The 15,017-nt window shown below is 43.2% G+C and overlaps 1 protein-coding gene across 1 annotated transcript in view; it reads right to left on the reverse strand.

The window, feature by feature from the left end:
* The window catches only part of LOC112412590 (zinc finger protein 850-like), an 88,195-nt gene that overhangs the window by 63,393 nt on the left and 9,785 nt on the right, over positions 1–15,017 (reverse strand). The window contains 4 exon segments of the mRNA XM_024764331.1: positions 169–666; positions 668–971; positions 1,405–1,422; positions 2,991–3,016. Coding sequence (XP_024620099.1) covers positions 169–666; positions 668–971; positions 1,405–1,422; positions 2,991–3,016 — 846 coding nt within the window.

Consider the following 15,017-nt stretch of genomic DNA (forward strand, 5'->3'; position numbering starts at 1 on the left):
ACAATGTCTTGCTTGGTAAGCTGTCAGGTGTCTGCCTATTTCAGCCTCTATAAGTATTTTCAAATGACTGCTGAAATTGCAATAGTGATCACAGAGTTCCCTACATCTAGCTGTGCTTTTCTGATGATGTCCCACAGGAATGGGCATAGACGGAAAATTCTACATCACTCTTGACATCGCCAGGGCTTCTCTCCAGTGTGGATTCGCTGATGTACAATGAAGTGTGAGCTCTGCCGGAAAGCTTTTCCACACACATCGCATTCATAGCCCTTCTCTCCAGTGTGGATTCTTCGGTGTCCCAGAAGATGTGAGCTATAGCTGAAAGCTTTCCCACACACATCACACTCATAGGGCCTCTCTTCACTGTGGATTCGCTGGTGCCCAATAAGAGCTGAACTATGACTGAAAGCCTTTCCACACTCATCACATTCATATGGTTTCTCCCCACTGTGGATTCTCTGGTGACGGAAGAGGCCTGAACTCTGACTGAAGCTTTTCCCACACTCACTACACTGGTATGGCTTCTCTCCGGTATGGACGCTCTGATGTTGTATCAGATGTGAGCTCAGAGAGAAAGCTTTCCCGCAGTCATTACACTGGTATGGTTTCTCTCCTGTGTGGGTCCTTTGGTGTTGAATAAGGCCTGAGCTGTAATGAAAAGCTTTCACACTCATTACATTGGAAAGGTTTTTCTCCAGTGTGGGTCCTTTGATGCTGAACAAGGTGTAAACTGTAATAAAAGGCTTTTCCACACTCATCACACTGATACGGTTTTAACTGGCTATGTATTCTCTGATGGTCAGTAAGTTGTGAGCTCTGAATGAAAGTTTTGCCACATACATTACATGAACAGGGTCTCTCTCCAGTGTGGATTCTTTTATGTCTAATGAGGCTTGAGTTTTGAGTGAATCTTTTTCCACATTCATCACATTTATATCTTCTGTCATTTGAAGTGTTTCTCTGATATCTTTCTGTCCATCCTTCATGTTCTTGGGTTTCTCCACATTCAAGAGCCTCTCCATTGATTTGGTCTGATAACTTTTCTTGGGATTCCATATCTACAGTAAGCTCCTGCTTTTGAACCAATTCTTCTTTCTCAATTCATATCACATCATCCGAAATAAAAAATACAGTATTCAAATGTCACTGAAATATACAGGAAATAAAATGAAACACTTATACTAGAAGTACACAGCTTCAATATACCAACAAAATGGTTTTACAACGTTTGAGGAGGAAATTGGGAGATGGCAAAGGAAGAGAGGACTAACAGTGGCTGGACTGGGAGGGGGTGATTCAAGAAAAGAGTGGAGAAACATCAGGGAGGATTAAGAATGGTCCAATGAACAAGCATCATAAACAACAGAAGAAGACCTAAGATAAGAATGGGTTCACCAGGAAGGCCAAAAGTTGAGTAGAGAGGGATGAAAGAACAGAAACTGTGGGAGGAACAAAATGAAAGAGGAAGCTGACAGTGGCAGGTACCAAGTTGGAGTCATGAAACAGTTCTGTGCAGGTTGCTCTGAAGGCCTCTGGGATCAGCCACAGAGAAGTATCACATTTGTAAACAGGCAGGACAAAGAGATTAGAGTCTAGACACATGGGGTAAAAGAGGATGTTCTTATGTGGGGACAGACAGAAATTGCTTTAGCTCCCAGAGACATTACTACTCTTCTTGCAAAGAACACTGGAAATCTGTCAAACCTGAAGCTACATTCTGTGGGTCATTCGAGATTTCCCAGGAAACCAGTACTAGCACAGAGAAGGTTCTTTAGCAGACCCTAGACTCCCATCTGACCTCATCCAAGGAAAGCATGATTCCATAATTCCTCTGCCTTTCTTTCCTACAGAGGTTCTTTTGAGTAGAGTCCCGACACTCCCCACTCTTCCAGGGTGGGAGATGTGGCCACTTCCTCAATGATCAACAGTTTCTGAAAAAAAGTGAGATTGTCCCATTCAAGCCATGTTCTCCCTGAAGTAATCACATTTTTAGGACCCAGAGTAAAGGGCAGAATTTATAACCATGTAGAAATAATGCAGGGAAAAGTGGTTTGCTTTGTATTATAAAAGATATTAAATGGGAGAAAAAAGGGAAAGACTACTATGGAGCCAGTTGAAGATCTAGGATGTAGTACAAGTCAGACCTAACTCTAAGCAGAAGCACTGGGCTGACTGTGCCAAAATGCGTTGCCTAAAGAGATTCTGGGATGAGGGGTGAGAAGGAGCCATGGTCAAACAGCACATTCCAGATCTTTGAGAGTGTGGATGAGGGAAGAAGCTCACTGGCAGTCTGCCTGAGAAAAGTGACAGCCACTTCTGGGTCCTGGAGCTCCCATTCTGTGAAGGGCAGAAACCCAGAGATAAGGCAGAGCTGAGAAAGAATGTTGCCAAGAGTGAGAGAAGCCTTTCCTCAGTGTCTCCTTTTAGGACAGGAACCTGCAATAATTTCCTCACCAAACCAGCTTGCCACTATGGGAACAAACCCTCATTGTTAGTGGTTTATATAAGGTTATCTTGAAGTATTTAGGTGCTTTAAAACTTTAATTTATGTTACAGTTACCTTAGATATATCTGTGTAGAATTCAAAGGCAAATTACACAAAGAGATGCATTTATGCAAGAACATAGTCTTTTAGAGCCGTTAGCAAATAAAAAATGGCTACTGCAGATGGGTTACAAAGCAGCATTGCACATATAATAGAACTAAAATCCGTATCAGCATGAGAAAAAAATTTATGGATTAATATAAAAAAGTACAGCATAGAGACTCAATTTCTAACTGCCTAAAAAAGGTTGGGGGCTTCCCTGGTGGCGCAGTGGTTGATAATCTGCCTGCTAATGCAGGGGACACGGGTTCGAGCCCTGGTCTGGGAAGATCCCATATGCCGCGGAGCAACTAGGCCCATGAGCCACAACTACTGAGCCTGCGCGTCTGGAGCCTGTGCTCCTCAACAAGAGAGGCCGCGACAGTGAGAGGCCCGCGCACCGCGATGAAGAGTGGTCCCCGCTCGCCGCAACTGGAGGAAGCCCTCGCACAGAAACGAAGACCCAAGACAGCCTAAAATAAATAAACAAACAAATTTTAAAAAGGTTGGGGAAAATGGTATACTTCTAGGCAGGATGGCGCCATGAGCTCACACTTCAGCTCTAAATACACTGAGTAAAAAATAAAAATAAATCTAAAAACCCATCTGTGCTAAAAAGTAAGATAAACATCTCTGCGGACCAGAATGGAAACAAAAATACACAATGGTGGCTACAGTTGAAGCTGTGGGTCTGCTGGGCCCCAGAGAGTGACTCAAATCTTAGTCCCAGAGAAAAATGGGGACCTAAAATTACTTCCTGAAAGGAGTAGCACCAGCTCACTGCTTGATGCCAGAGGCTGGGTGGGACACGCAGGTACACACATACACAAGCACACAGACACGTACAGAGAAAGACACAACTCTGACCAAGAAACATGTCAAGCCACCTGGAAGCCTGTGACTACACTGGTGATATTTGTATATGACATGAAACAGGAGCCCTAAAACCTGCTTCCAGGGGGCCAGGTAACAGTAACAACAGAATAGCTAAACATGGAAGCAGACGATGTTAAACAGATTAGAAAGAACTCAAAGTGAGCCTAGATATGAAAATTTCAGAATGAATGGAACACTAAGAAAGATGGTTCACAAAGTCAATTGGAACATGAATTCAATCCAGATGAAGTTATTTTCATCAAAAATCCTGAAAAATTAGTAGAATAAAGATACCTAAAAGAGATAAATGATGACATACCATCCATGGCAAATAAGCATGGAATTATGAAATAAAATAAGCAAAAATGAAACAAAGATATGTGGTATAAAAACTGAATAGAAATTTTAGAAGTGAATAAACTAGAGACAGAATAAACTCAAAGATAACAGAAGAGGAATCCACTTGGATATACCATAGAGAGACAAAGACATAAAATATGTGAAAAAGTGGCTAAATGAATAGATTGATAAGTAGGTTCTAATCAGTGTATTCTGGGAGCTCCAGAAGAAAACAATATAAGGAATTTTAAAAGCAGCACAATTTAAAGAATTAGTAGCTGAGAATTTTCCGAGAATTGAAGAAAAACGTGAGACCTTAGAGCAAAAGAGCATTTTCAGATGAAGCAAGACAAACAAAAATAAAACCCTATCAGGACACACTTTTTAATGAAAATTCGGATCATAATGGTTAAGAGTAAATCTAAAAGCCACTAATGGATAAAGATGGAATCCCTAAAAAAATTTAAAAGGCAGTAAGACTGATAGTAACCTTTTAATAGCAAATAGAAGCTAGAAGACAGTGAAGTAGTATCTTCAAAATGCTGAGGAAAAGAAATTGCCAATTAGAATTTTACACTAGCTAAACCATGATTAAAAAGGAGGGAGGGCAAAATAAGGGTATTTTCTGACATGCAAAGACTAAGTCTACTACCAAAGAATCTTGCTAAAATTATTATTATTATAATTTTTGAATTTTATTTTATTTTATTTTTTATACAGCAGGTTCTTATTAGTCATCCATTTTATACACATCAGTGTATACATGTCAATCCCAATCTCCCAATTCATCACAAACACACCCCCATCACGGCTTTCCCCCCTTGGTGTCCATACGTTTGTTCTCTACATCTGCGTCTCTATTTTTGCCCTGCAAACCGGTTCATCTGTACCATTTTTCTAAGTTCCACATACATGCGTTAATATACAATATTTGTTTTTCTCTTTCTGACTTACTTCACTCTATATGACAGTCTCTAGATCCGTCCACGTCTCAACAAATGACTCAATAAAATGATTATTAAAGGATGAACTTCAACAAGAGTGAATCCAGAGGAAAGGTGCTGACATACAAGAATGGTGCCTCAGAAATTGATAAAACATGTCAGAAAACTTAACTAACATCTTAGTATTAAAGAAAATGTCCATTTCACATTTAAAAAAGAAACTGGTTCCTAAGAATGATGAACTGCAATCAATGGAAGGAGCTTCAGACAAGTGAAGTGGAAATACAATATGCTAACTGCTGTGACAGGTATGCACAAGAGGTGTCACATAACTCAAACATGTAGGAAAGCATCAAGAAAGGCTTCATGAAGGAGGCGACAGCTCAGGTGAGTCTTGAAGAATAGCTCTGAGTTGGTTTGGCAGGCGAGTGGAGAAGGTATGGTCACAGGTGGTGTTTTATGAATCCAACAGGGTGGTGATGTGTGTGGCAGTGCAGTGAGGGTGGCTGGGAGAATGTTGAGCGTATTAGCAAAACCCAAATATGTCATGGGTCTGATAGGACAGGGAAGGAAAGGGCACTGGGAGGAAAAAAATGGGCTAAATAACTAGAAATCTCCACTGAAGAACAGGGTAGCAGGACAGAGAGAGCTAGAAGAGGAGGAAGTATGAGCAACAGCCTTCCTGATGTTCTCTGCCCAGTGAAATGCTACCCGTTTTTTTTATGATCCAGTTCAAATCCCAGCCATTCTGCTACCACCAGGGCCTGAAGAAGTAGATTTCTTCTCCTAAGAACCATGACCTCCAATTTAGCACATAATCAATCATTCACTGTCTCAAATCAACAGCTATCTTTTTATGGATACTCAACCCCTTTAGGGCAGGGATCCTCAGAGAACCCAGAGCTAGGCTTACACACAGTGAAAAGTAAAGATTTACTGACTTCTTAACAGGACCCACAAAGCCCCCATTTTCTGGTTCCTGACCATCTTGTCTCTGCTACTCTGCCTGTCTCTCCACGTTCCAGTCACACTGGCCGTCTTTCAAACCCACCAATTTCTTTCACACTTGTTTTTGCACATGTCTTTTGGCCTGGAATGCTTTTCCCTCTATTATTCACTTGGTTAATTCCTACTCTACTTTTAGGATTCAGTTACCATGTTATTTCCTCAAAGACACCTTCTCTGTCATCCCTCTCCCCCCATGTACAATCTATCATGGCATATTTATTTGTGTGGTTGTTTGTTTAATGCCTCTGTCGTCAGATTATTATAAGCTCCATGAAAACAAAGATCATGTCCACTTTGCTTATTATACCTAGTGCCTTGCACAGTGCCTGGCATATAATAAGTACTCAATATACATCTGCTGAATGATGAATGATTCTAAGGTCTCCAGGCGAGCCATATGACCTAAGTGTCAATACTAACCACAATCCTGTTGCTGTAGAGCGTCCTGAGATTCACCCTTAAGCTGGATCTCCATGGGTTGAGGCTGGAGATATGTTGCTTTCTTAGCTGGATCCAGAGGTACCGATGTCTCAGAAAGCACTTCCTGTGCACAGGCCTGGGTTGAAACCTGAGGACAAGCAAGCTCATTTAGGCATCTGAAAGGCCAACAGAGTAAATGATACCCAGAGACCCCACAAAGGACCAGCTTGGAAGCTCACTCCCAACTATCCCTCCGCTGAGCATAGGGTCCTTTCCTACCTGTCGGCTTGATTCATCCAGCTCCCTCTCCAGATCTTCCAGCATAGCTACCACCTCCTCCCCACTCTCTAGTTGAGGCTCCTGTACCCAGTCCTGGAGCTCCTCAGGCAGGATGGTCAGGAACTGCTCCAGCACCAGCAAGTCCAACATCTGCTCCTTGGTGTGTATCTCAGGCCTTAACCACTCACAGCAGAACAGCCAGAGCTGGCTCAAGGCCTCATGGGGCCCAGGAGTCTCCTTGTAGCAGAAATGTTGGAAGCGCTGGCAGAATAACTCCTGGTTGTTTTGGCTGCTCCCTTTTGTGCCAGATCTCTGACCCACAGCAGGCCCTTTTTTTTGCGGTACGCGGGCCTCTCACTGTTGTGGCCTCTCCCGTTGTGGAGCACAGGCTCCGGACGCGCAGGCTCAGCGGCCATGGCCCACGGGCCCAGCCGCTCCGCGGCATGTGGGATCCTCCCGGACGGGGGCACGAACCCGTGTCCCCCGCGTCGGCAGGCGTACCCTCAACCACAGCGCCACCAGGGAAGCCCAGCAGGCCCTTTTTTATTAGTTACTTCAAAGAGCCCTTTTGGCTCTTCAGGAACATCTGGAAGGAAAACAGCAGCTATTCCCACTCCAATGGGCCAAGAGGAGGTGATACGTGTTATCCTTTAGGGCACACTCCTAAGGTTACAGAAACCATAGTTAAAAAGATATGTATATGCAGGCTGATTCAATATTTGAGCTCACACACTAAGTCTAATCTTTCTGTTTTAGAAGAGAAAGGAGGCTCAATCCCAAATTAAAGAGAATTCAATAAAGAAAATTAAAAAAAACAAAAGTTTAAGGCAATTCAAACCTTTTTCCAAGTAGGAGAAGGGAAGTTTGTCAGGAGACTGCATTTTTGACAATACTGGGAATATTGCTGGATGCCTGCTTCCTCCAAATAACACCAAAACAATCAGTTGATAAGGCCAGCCCAAGTTTATTCTTAGAGAGTACTACTTGACAGTCTTAGTAGTGTCTCCCAGGGAAGAAGGCAAAGTCAGGATATTTATGAGGTTTTGAGGGCTTAAGGCAGACCTTTCAAAGCAGGATAAGGATAGGGCAAGGATCATGATACAATAGTTTAGGACTGATGGGCACAGCAAGGTGCAGAATTTGAGTTGACGGTTACAAAATGTCTAGATCCTACCCATTGAAAGTTGAAGAGTTTGATGTTCACATAAATGGATTGAGGGGCAAGTTCTTGAAACAAATATAATTATCGGCAACTTTTACTTTCTAGGGCAAGAATTTCCTGGAATAGTAAAGGTATGTTGCTAAAGAAGTGGAATAGTGGAGTTACATTTAGGGAAGACAGTTGAACAGTCAAATTATGTTAGTGGAGGTAGTAGGCTGTGCGGGGGTAGGTGGTTTCAGTTTTCCATGTAGCAACAGACTTAAGCAGGGCCTATGGATTTGCAGAAATGTGGATTACCAACTAATTAGCATGGCAGGCAGTGGTTAAGGGCACGGGCTGTGGATTCCAAAAGACCTGGGCTTGAATCCTCTTTTCTTATGTGTGGTGGCTTAACATCTCTAAACTTCTGTTTTCCCCTCTGTAAAAATATCGTAGAGGTTTTTAAACGTTTTATTTTGAAATAATTTTAAACATATAAAATTGCCAGAAAAAAGGCACAGAACAATCCCTATAACCTTCACCCAGCTTCCCCTAGTTAACATCTTACATAACCACAGCACAATTACAAAACCAGGAAAATAATGTCACAGTGCGATTAACTAAACGGCAGACCTTATTATATAGGGTTACTTTGAGAATCAATTAAATTCAGTGCCTGGCACTTAGTAAGACCTCAGTTAGAGGGATGCAGTTACCACTGTGAATTGGTCATCCAGGTGCTGGCTCCAGGGATCACGCCTCGAGCTCAGGTACACTTCTAGGTTTCCGGGCACAGAATATAGGACGATGCAAGGAGGCCCTCTAGTGCCTTCTCTGCGCCTGGCATTTGTTACTCAATGGGCAACTTTCCAAAACACCTTCACCTTCCCGGCCCTAAAGGTTAATTTAGGGGATTCTAGACTGGGCTTGGAGAAAGATTGTTTTAGGAATCATTCAAGATAAAGGACATGGAGCCGCTTATACATGTCTTCCACTGGTTTGGATCTTCGAAAGAGTAAGACAATATAGTGAGTTAACCGGCTAGACTACAAACCCCGTTCTCATTTACCGCACTGGCACATCATTGTGACCAACCACTAGCCCAAGGCTCAGGAGGTGTCGGCTGTCTGTGTCCTTCAAGCCACAAGGACCTGGCAGACCACAAAAGGCTTCCGGGAGTAGGCGGCCACGTTGGACAAACGGGTGGTCAGAATAGAACTACTCGTGTTAGCGCCAGTAACCCAGGAGTGCGAGTCTTAGAAACGTTCTGGGGCGCCGGCCGCCAGCTGGGCCGGCTGCTGCGGGGTCTCCGCGGGCACTTCCAGCGCCGACTGACCAAGGAGGTGGCTCCTCCCACCCGCGCCCAGCCGACCTCGGGGTCCCGGGCCCCGACGGGGGGGCCGTCTTCCCGCCAGTCTTACCAGCGCCCGGGGAAGGCGGCCACCCAGACCTACCCAGCCTCTCGGATCCCCAGACATACAGGCGGCGGAAGTGCGTCCGCGAACCCGGCCCAGCCCTGCGCCTGCGCTTCCGCCGGCTTCGGGAAGGTCCGAGCCGTTTGGCTTGGCCGAGCGCTCCGTTCCTGCAGCGAGGTCTGCACATCAGGACGCTAAGGCCTGTGGGGTTTTGATTTGTAACTCGCCTCATCTTAAAAAGAGGGTCCGAGCGCCAGCTCCGCGTCGTTGAGTCCCTCCGCCCTCCCCCGCGCGGGGCAGCGGGCGGGGATTTTCCTAGGCGCGCTTCCCCTCCGAGCATCACTTCTCTAATTCCAGTTCACCGACCCCGAGTCCTCTTCCCCTCCCTGCCAACCTGCCTCCCTGGACAGCATCCCCCACTCCATCCCGACCCCCGTCAACCTGAATGTATTTACCAGGCAGGCACATCGCGCAACCAGAATGTGTCCGCAGTGTCCCAATCAGTACAGTCACTCCGTCTGGATCATAAATGACCCGCAAGGAGAGGAAGGGAAAGGAGGGGGCTTAAGGCACGCTATGATGGGTGCGGCGCTGTGTGTTCTACTTACAACCTGGAAACACGCAAAAAGCTTAAGTGACCTGCCCAAGTTTGCACAGCCCAGGGACAGGATGCACCCCACGCATGTGTGACCAAGACCTGCCCTGGGATCCCTACAGCGTGGCCACAGTGAGAGAGACCACCACTGCTCAAGGTAAAATGACAATTTCCAGGCTTATCGTGTGTATTGACATTAAAATATGAGACTGCTGCAGGGCTCGGACACCATAAAAGTTTTCTTTAGGAAAATTAGAACCCCAGGTAGAGAATAGAGTCTTCTGGAAAAATTTAACAACTGATGGTCTGTAGCTTGTAAAGGACACTTCTACTCTGTAGGCTTTTTAAGTTGGTAAGTGGAGTGGGAAGTGGGTGTTGGGGAAGAAAAATTTTCCTTCTACCTTTCTAGGTTCTTTGGTTAGTCTTATAATTAAATTGACATAAAACAGATTATCAGAAGAAAAACAAATTTAATTTTTTATGTCTAGGAGCCCTGAAGATAAGAGAGGCTTACATGCCATCCTGAGCTAATGAATGGGATAGGGGTCTGGGGCTTCAAAGGGGAGGAGGGTAATTAACAGGATGATAAGAAGAGCAGATGTTTGGTAATTAGATGTTTGCCCTGCCATGCAGATATGTCTTTTAAATGAAAAAAGTTATCTCTGTTAATATCTCGTTTTCCAGCACAGGCCCCCAGTCTAAATTATTTCCGGTAGTTAAGGGAGAGGTAAAAGTTTTCCTGAGTCTGCTGGGTCTTGGTAGTTTTCAACTCAAAATAATCCACATTCCAAAGTGGAACATTTTTGGGTAGCCTATTCTGCTCCACTTCATACTCACTTTGCATCTTGCTGAACTCTTCATGAATTGTGGGTCCACTGGAATTTTGTGCTCCTGAGGGATTACAAATGCTACACGTGAACGGGGGCATATCCTCTGCTCAGGCACATGCTCTATTGTCCTATTTTACTTCACTTACAAAACACAATTTGAACGATAAAGTTAAGAATTTCAAGACTGTGACAACAGGGCATTAAACCAAGCCCTTGACCTTCTGAAAGCTGGACACTTCTGAGCGCTAAGGCACTGTGTGACTGCGTAAGTCACACATATTTGAAGCTAGCACTACCCATCTAGCAGACTCAGTGGGGAACCTTACAAGGGAGGCAACTGTGGAGAAGCCTTCAAACAAACAGGTGATAAATGTGGGAAAATTTTCAGCTGGAATTCAAATCTTATCAAGCACAGAAGAAACCATACTGGAGAAAAAAACCTTGTAACTGTGGTGAGTTAAGGATATTATGAGGATAAAAGAAGGTATCATGTGGAAGGTGTCTTGAATACATGCATTCCTGTGCTGGTCTAAGCATGTTGTAGTACAGGTGAGTATTGGCTCTGCCAAAGCAAAATGGACGAACAGAAAAAGTATGACATATTAAAGAAATAAACAAAAATAAAATATATATTAAAACCTTACAGGGACCTCCCTGGTGGTCCAGTGGTTAAGACTCTGTGCTCCCAGTGCAGGGGGCCCGGGTTCCATCCCTGGTCAGGGAACCAGATCCTACATGCCACAACTAAAGATCCCGCATGTGACAATGAAGATCCCGCGGCCGCAACTAAGACCCGGCACATCCAAATAAATAAATAAACATTAAAAAAAAAAAAAACTTACAAATATCACTTAAGAAACAGGTTACAATTGTGTTTCCAGAATATAAACCAAAATTTTTTCCTACGGTATATATTGCAGAGCATTTGTTATTATGCCTTTATAAAAATTTCACATTCAGAAGACATAAAGGTTGCTGTCTTTCCAACCAAATATTCGTTCTTTAAAAAATACGGAGAGCAGTGCCTTCAGATGGGAAAGATAGGCTCTAATATTTTAAGACTTTTTTTAAATTTCAGGAAACAAAACAAAACTTGGGTCTATAAGAAGAAGTTACGTTTGAGACTGAGAAATTTTGGTTTAAAATGAAAAGAATAAAGGAAGAGTCATTTTTAAATCCAATTCTTTGGTATAGCATGAATTTAAAATTTCATTTATGGGAATTCTCTGGCAGTCCAGTGGTTAGGACTCAGCGCTTTCACTGCAGTGGGCCTGGGTTTGATCCCTGGTAGCGGAACTAAGATCCCACAAGCTGCATGGTGCAACCAAAAAATAAATAAATAAAATAAAATTTCATTTATGGGAATTCTCTGGCAGTCCAGTGGTTAGGACTCAGCGCTTTCACTGCAGTGGGCCTGGGTTTGATCCCTGGTAGCGGAACTAAGATCCCACAAGCTGCATGGTGCAACCAAAAAATAAATAAATAAAATAAAATTTCATTTATTATTAATCTAAAAGCTAATAATCATGACATATGAATAGTGGGATTTGGGAAAACATGGTTTCATGTCAGAGTGAATCCATTTCAAGATACTGACATTTAAAAAATACTTTTGTGTTTGTCTTTTTAAAAATTCAGATATAATTGACAACATTGTGTGAGTTTAAGGCATACATTTGGATTTGATACACATATATTGCAATGTGATTACTACCTTAGTGTTAGCTAATACCTCCATCACTTCACATAATTATCTCATCTTTTTTTGTGATGAGCACATTTAAGATCTAGCCTCCTGGCAACTTTCAGGTATATAATACAGTATTGCTAACTATAATCACAATGCTGTGCATTAGATCCCTAGAACTTATTAACCTTCTAACTACAAGTTTGTACCCTCTGACAAACATCTCCCCAGTTCCCCCACCTGCAGCCACTGGTAACAGCCATTCTACTCTGTTTCTATGAGTTCAATTTTTTTAAGATTCCAACTATAAATGATGTCATGCAGTGTTTTTCTTTCTCTGTCTGATATACCTCGCTTAGCATAATGCCCTCAAGGTCCATCCATATTGTTGTAAATGGCAGGTCTTCCAGGTAACTGGTAAATTGAAGAAGGGCCCTTCTGCAGTTGAGGAGGTAATACTGAAGAGGACAGATCTAGGAGATATTTTAGAGTCATTTCTGACCCTTTAAGACTACAGGGACTAAAGGAAAAAACCCAAATAAACAAGGCTTAGGTGAGTCTGAAAGATCAGGTAGATGATGTGGCTTATATTACAAGGGAATAGGAAAGAGGGTACAAAATGGCTTTAGGTGATCCAGGGGAGTCAGAAAAGGTAATTTTAAGACAAAAGAGTACGTTTACTTTACAGAGCAAGCACTAAATGTACAGTAGAGGTTAGACTATGAAATTACACATGATGAAAATACAAACAGGTTTAAATAAAGATAATTTTTATTTTATGAGATCAGTCAGGAATAGGTTTTTTTTTTCTTTTTTGCGGTATGCGGGCCTCTTATTGTTGTGGCCTCTCCCACTGCGGAGCACAGGCTCCGGATGCGCAGGCTCAGTGGCCATGGCTCACGGGCCCAGCCCCTCTGCGGCAATAGCTTCCTGCTGATGCTGATAACAGGAGGACAGCAGTGTGTTATTCTGCATCATGTCCTTTGTTGATGCAACCCAAGCTGGAATGCAGTACCTGAGAGGATGGATATTCAGTCTGATTCAGCATGGTGTTTCCTATGTCTAAAGTGTTCCTGATGCTGTTCAACCTGGATAACTGTCAGAGCTTTCAACCACTCCCTTCTTCTCAAGATGGATTCTGATGTTCACCTTGCTCATGAATGGCCTGGAATTCTGGATATTCCCATTTAAGCTGTCTTTTTCATAGTCTGGAAAGGAATAGTTGGTGGCTTCTGTGTCGCTTGATGATGAAATTCGGAATGCACTCCCATTCCACAGGCACTGGCTACAGCCTGGAAACAAGATATGGTTGGGGTGTGAAAGACTCAATGAATGAACAAGAGTTAATACCTTAGAAAGACATCTTAGGGAACAGTTCTCAGGGCGTACAATAGACAAAGAATGTGCACAGTCTTATTCCATCCTCAAGAGGTAGTAGAAACACGGAAACTAATATATCTAGTCAGGGTGAGTAGAGACTGAAGGTTTGCAGCCTTGCTCCCACAGTAGTGTTGTCCTCCTCTTTTACTGTCAGGAGACTATTCTGTTCCTTTTGATATTTAATAGCCAAAGCTGCAGCCAGTATGGCCTATGACAGTTTGAGTAAACTCTTACTCCAAGGGTTCCGGGTATATGGCAGTCTCTGCTTCAAGGGGATTGTCCCTGGGGCTGATTTGTTGGGGTCATTCCTAAGGCAAAATAAATCATTACTAACATAGAGAAATGCCAAGGGTTACTGAAATCTTTAACTGAGGTTAAAAGAAGACTAGTCATCTTGAAACTCATTGAATGAACCACTAAAATATTAATTCAAAAGGAAAACTGACAATACTGGTGAATTTTGTCACATGTGACAGAAAGCACAAACTTGGCAAGACAAACAATACAATTTATAATTTGGAAACAATGTGAAGCTTGGCCACAAAGGGATGAAATCAGAAATACCAAACCAAGCATGCTGGTGTTTTCTACTACAAATAAATCTACAGATAAGATTTCTGATCATGATCAGCAAATGATCAAATGGTGTGCAGACGTTCACTAGCAACATAGACAGGTGTGTGAGTGTGCATGTGTGTGGTGTGGTGTGAGGGGGGGCAATCTGAAGTCGCAGCCCCTTCCTGTAGCTGCCACCTTCACCTCTGGAATCCTGTTCCTGACCCTCAACAGAAGCCCTGAAACCCTGGGCAACAGCCCCCGGGCCACACAAGCCCAAATGCCCGCTAACCAGGCGGGTGGTAGTCTTCGTGGTAGTCTCTCGGGGCCTTCAGGGCAAAGTCGCTGCCTAGCCTACCAGGTCCCTGCTGCCGCCTTGATTTTAAAATGTATGGTGAATTAGTGTTCTAAAAGGGTGATATACAAACCCCTTCCCCCAACTTTAAAATTGTGTTGCTGTGCCGAGCGCCTTGCGGGATCTTGTTTCCCGGACCAGGGATTGAATCCCGGCCCCCCTGCAGTGAAAGCGCCAAGTCCTAACCACTGGGCCACCAGGGAATTCCCCAGTACTCTCTTTTCTAATTTTATATCCCGTTGTCATACTGTCAGTGACATAGTCAAGGTTAAGGTTAAGAACTAGGGCACTGGAATAGTATGTGTGTTTATATCCCGCTTCCACCATTTACTATGTGTTCTTGTGCCAGATACTTTACAGCTCAGTTTTCTCAACTATAAAATGGGAAATAAAATAAAATAAAGTGGTAAAAATAACAGCATTTGTACAATCATGAGACAGGTTTTATCAGCACAGTGCCTGTAAAAAGAAACTATGGGTTCAACATTACCTTAAAACAAATATTGGGTTATTTAGATCCTATCAGGACATTTCTAGTTCAAGGTCATTGAAAAATAATTGCTAAGACTTTTTTTTATAAAGCCTCTTAGTGGAAAATTTTGTTCATTA

The sequence above is a fragment of the Neophocaena asiaeorientalis genome, unplaced genomic scaffold (assembly GCF_003031525.2).
Source record: "Neophocaena asiaeorientalis asiaeorientalis breed wild unplaced genomic scaffold, Neophocaena_asiaeorientalis_V1.1 scaffold239, whole genome shotgun sequence".
NCBI classification, from domain to species: Eukaryota; Metazoa; Chordata; class Mammalia; order Artiodactyla; family Phocoenidae; genus Neophocaena; species Neophocaena asiaeorientalis.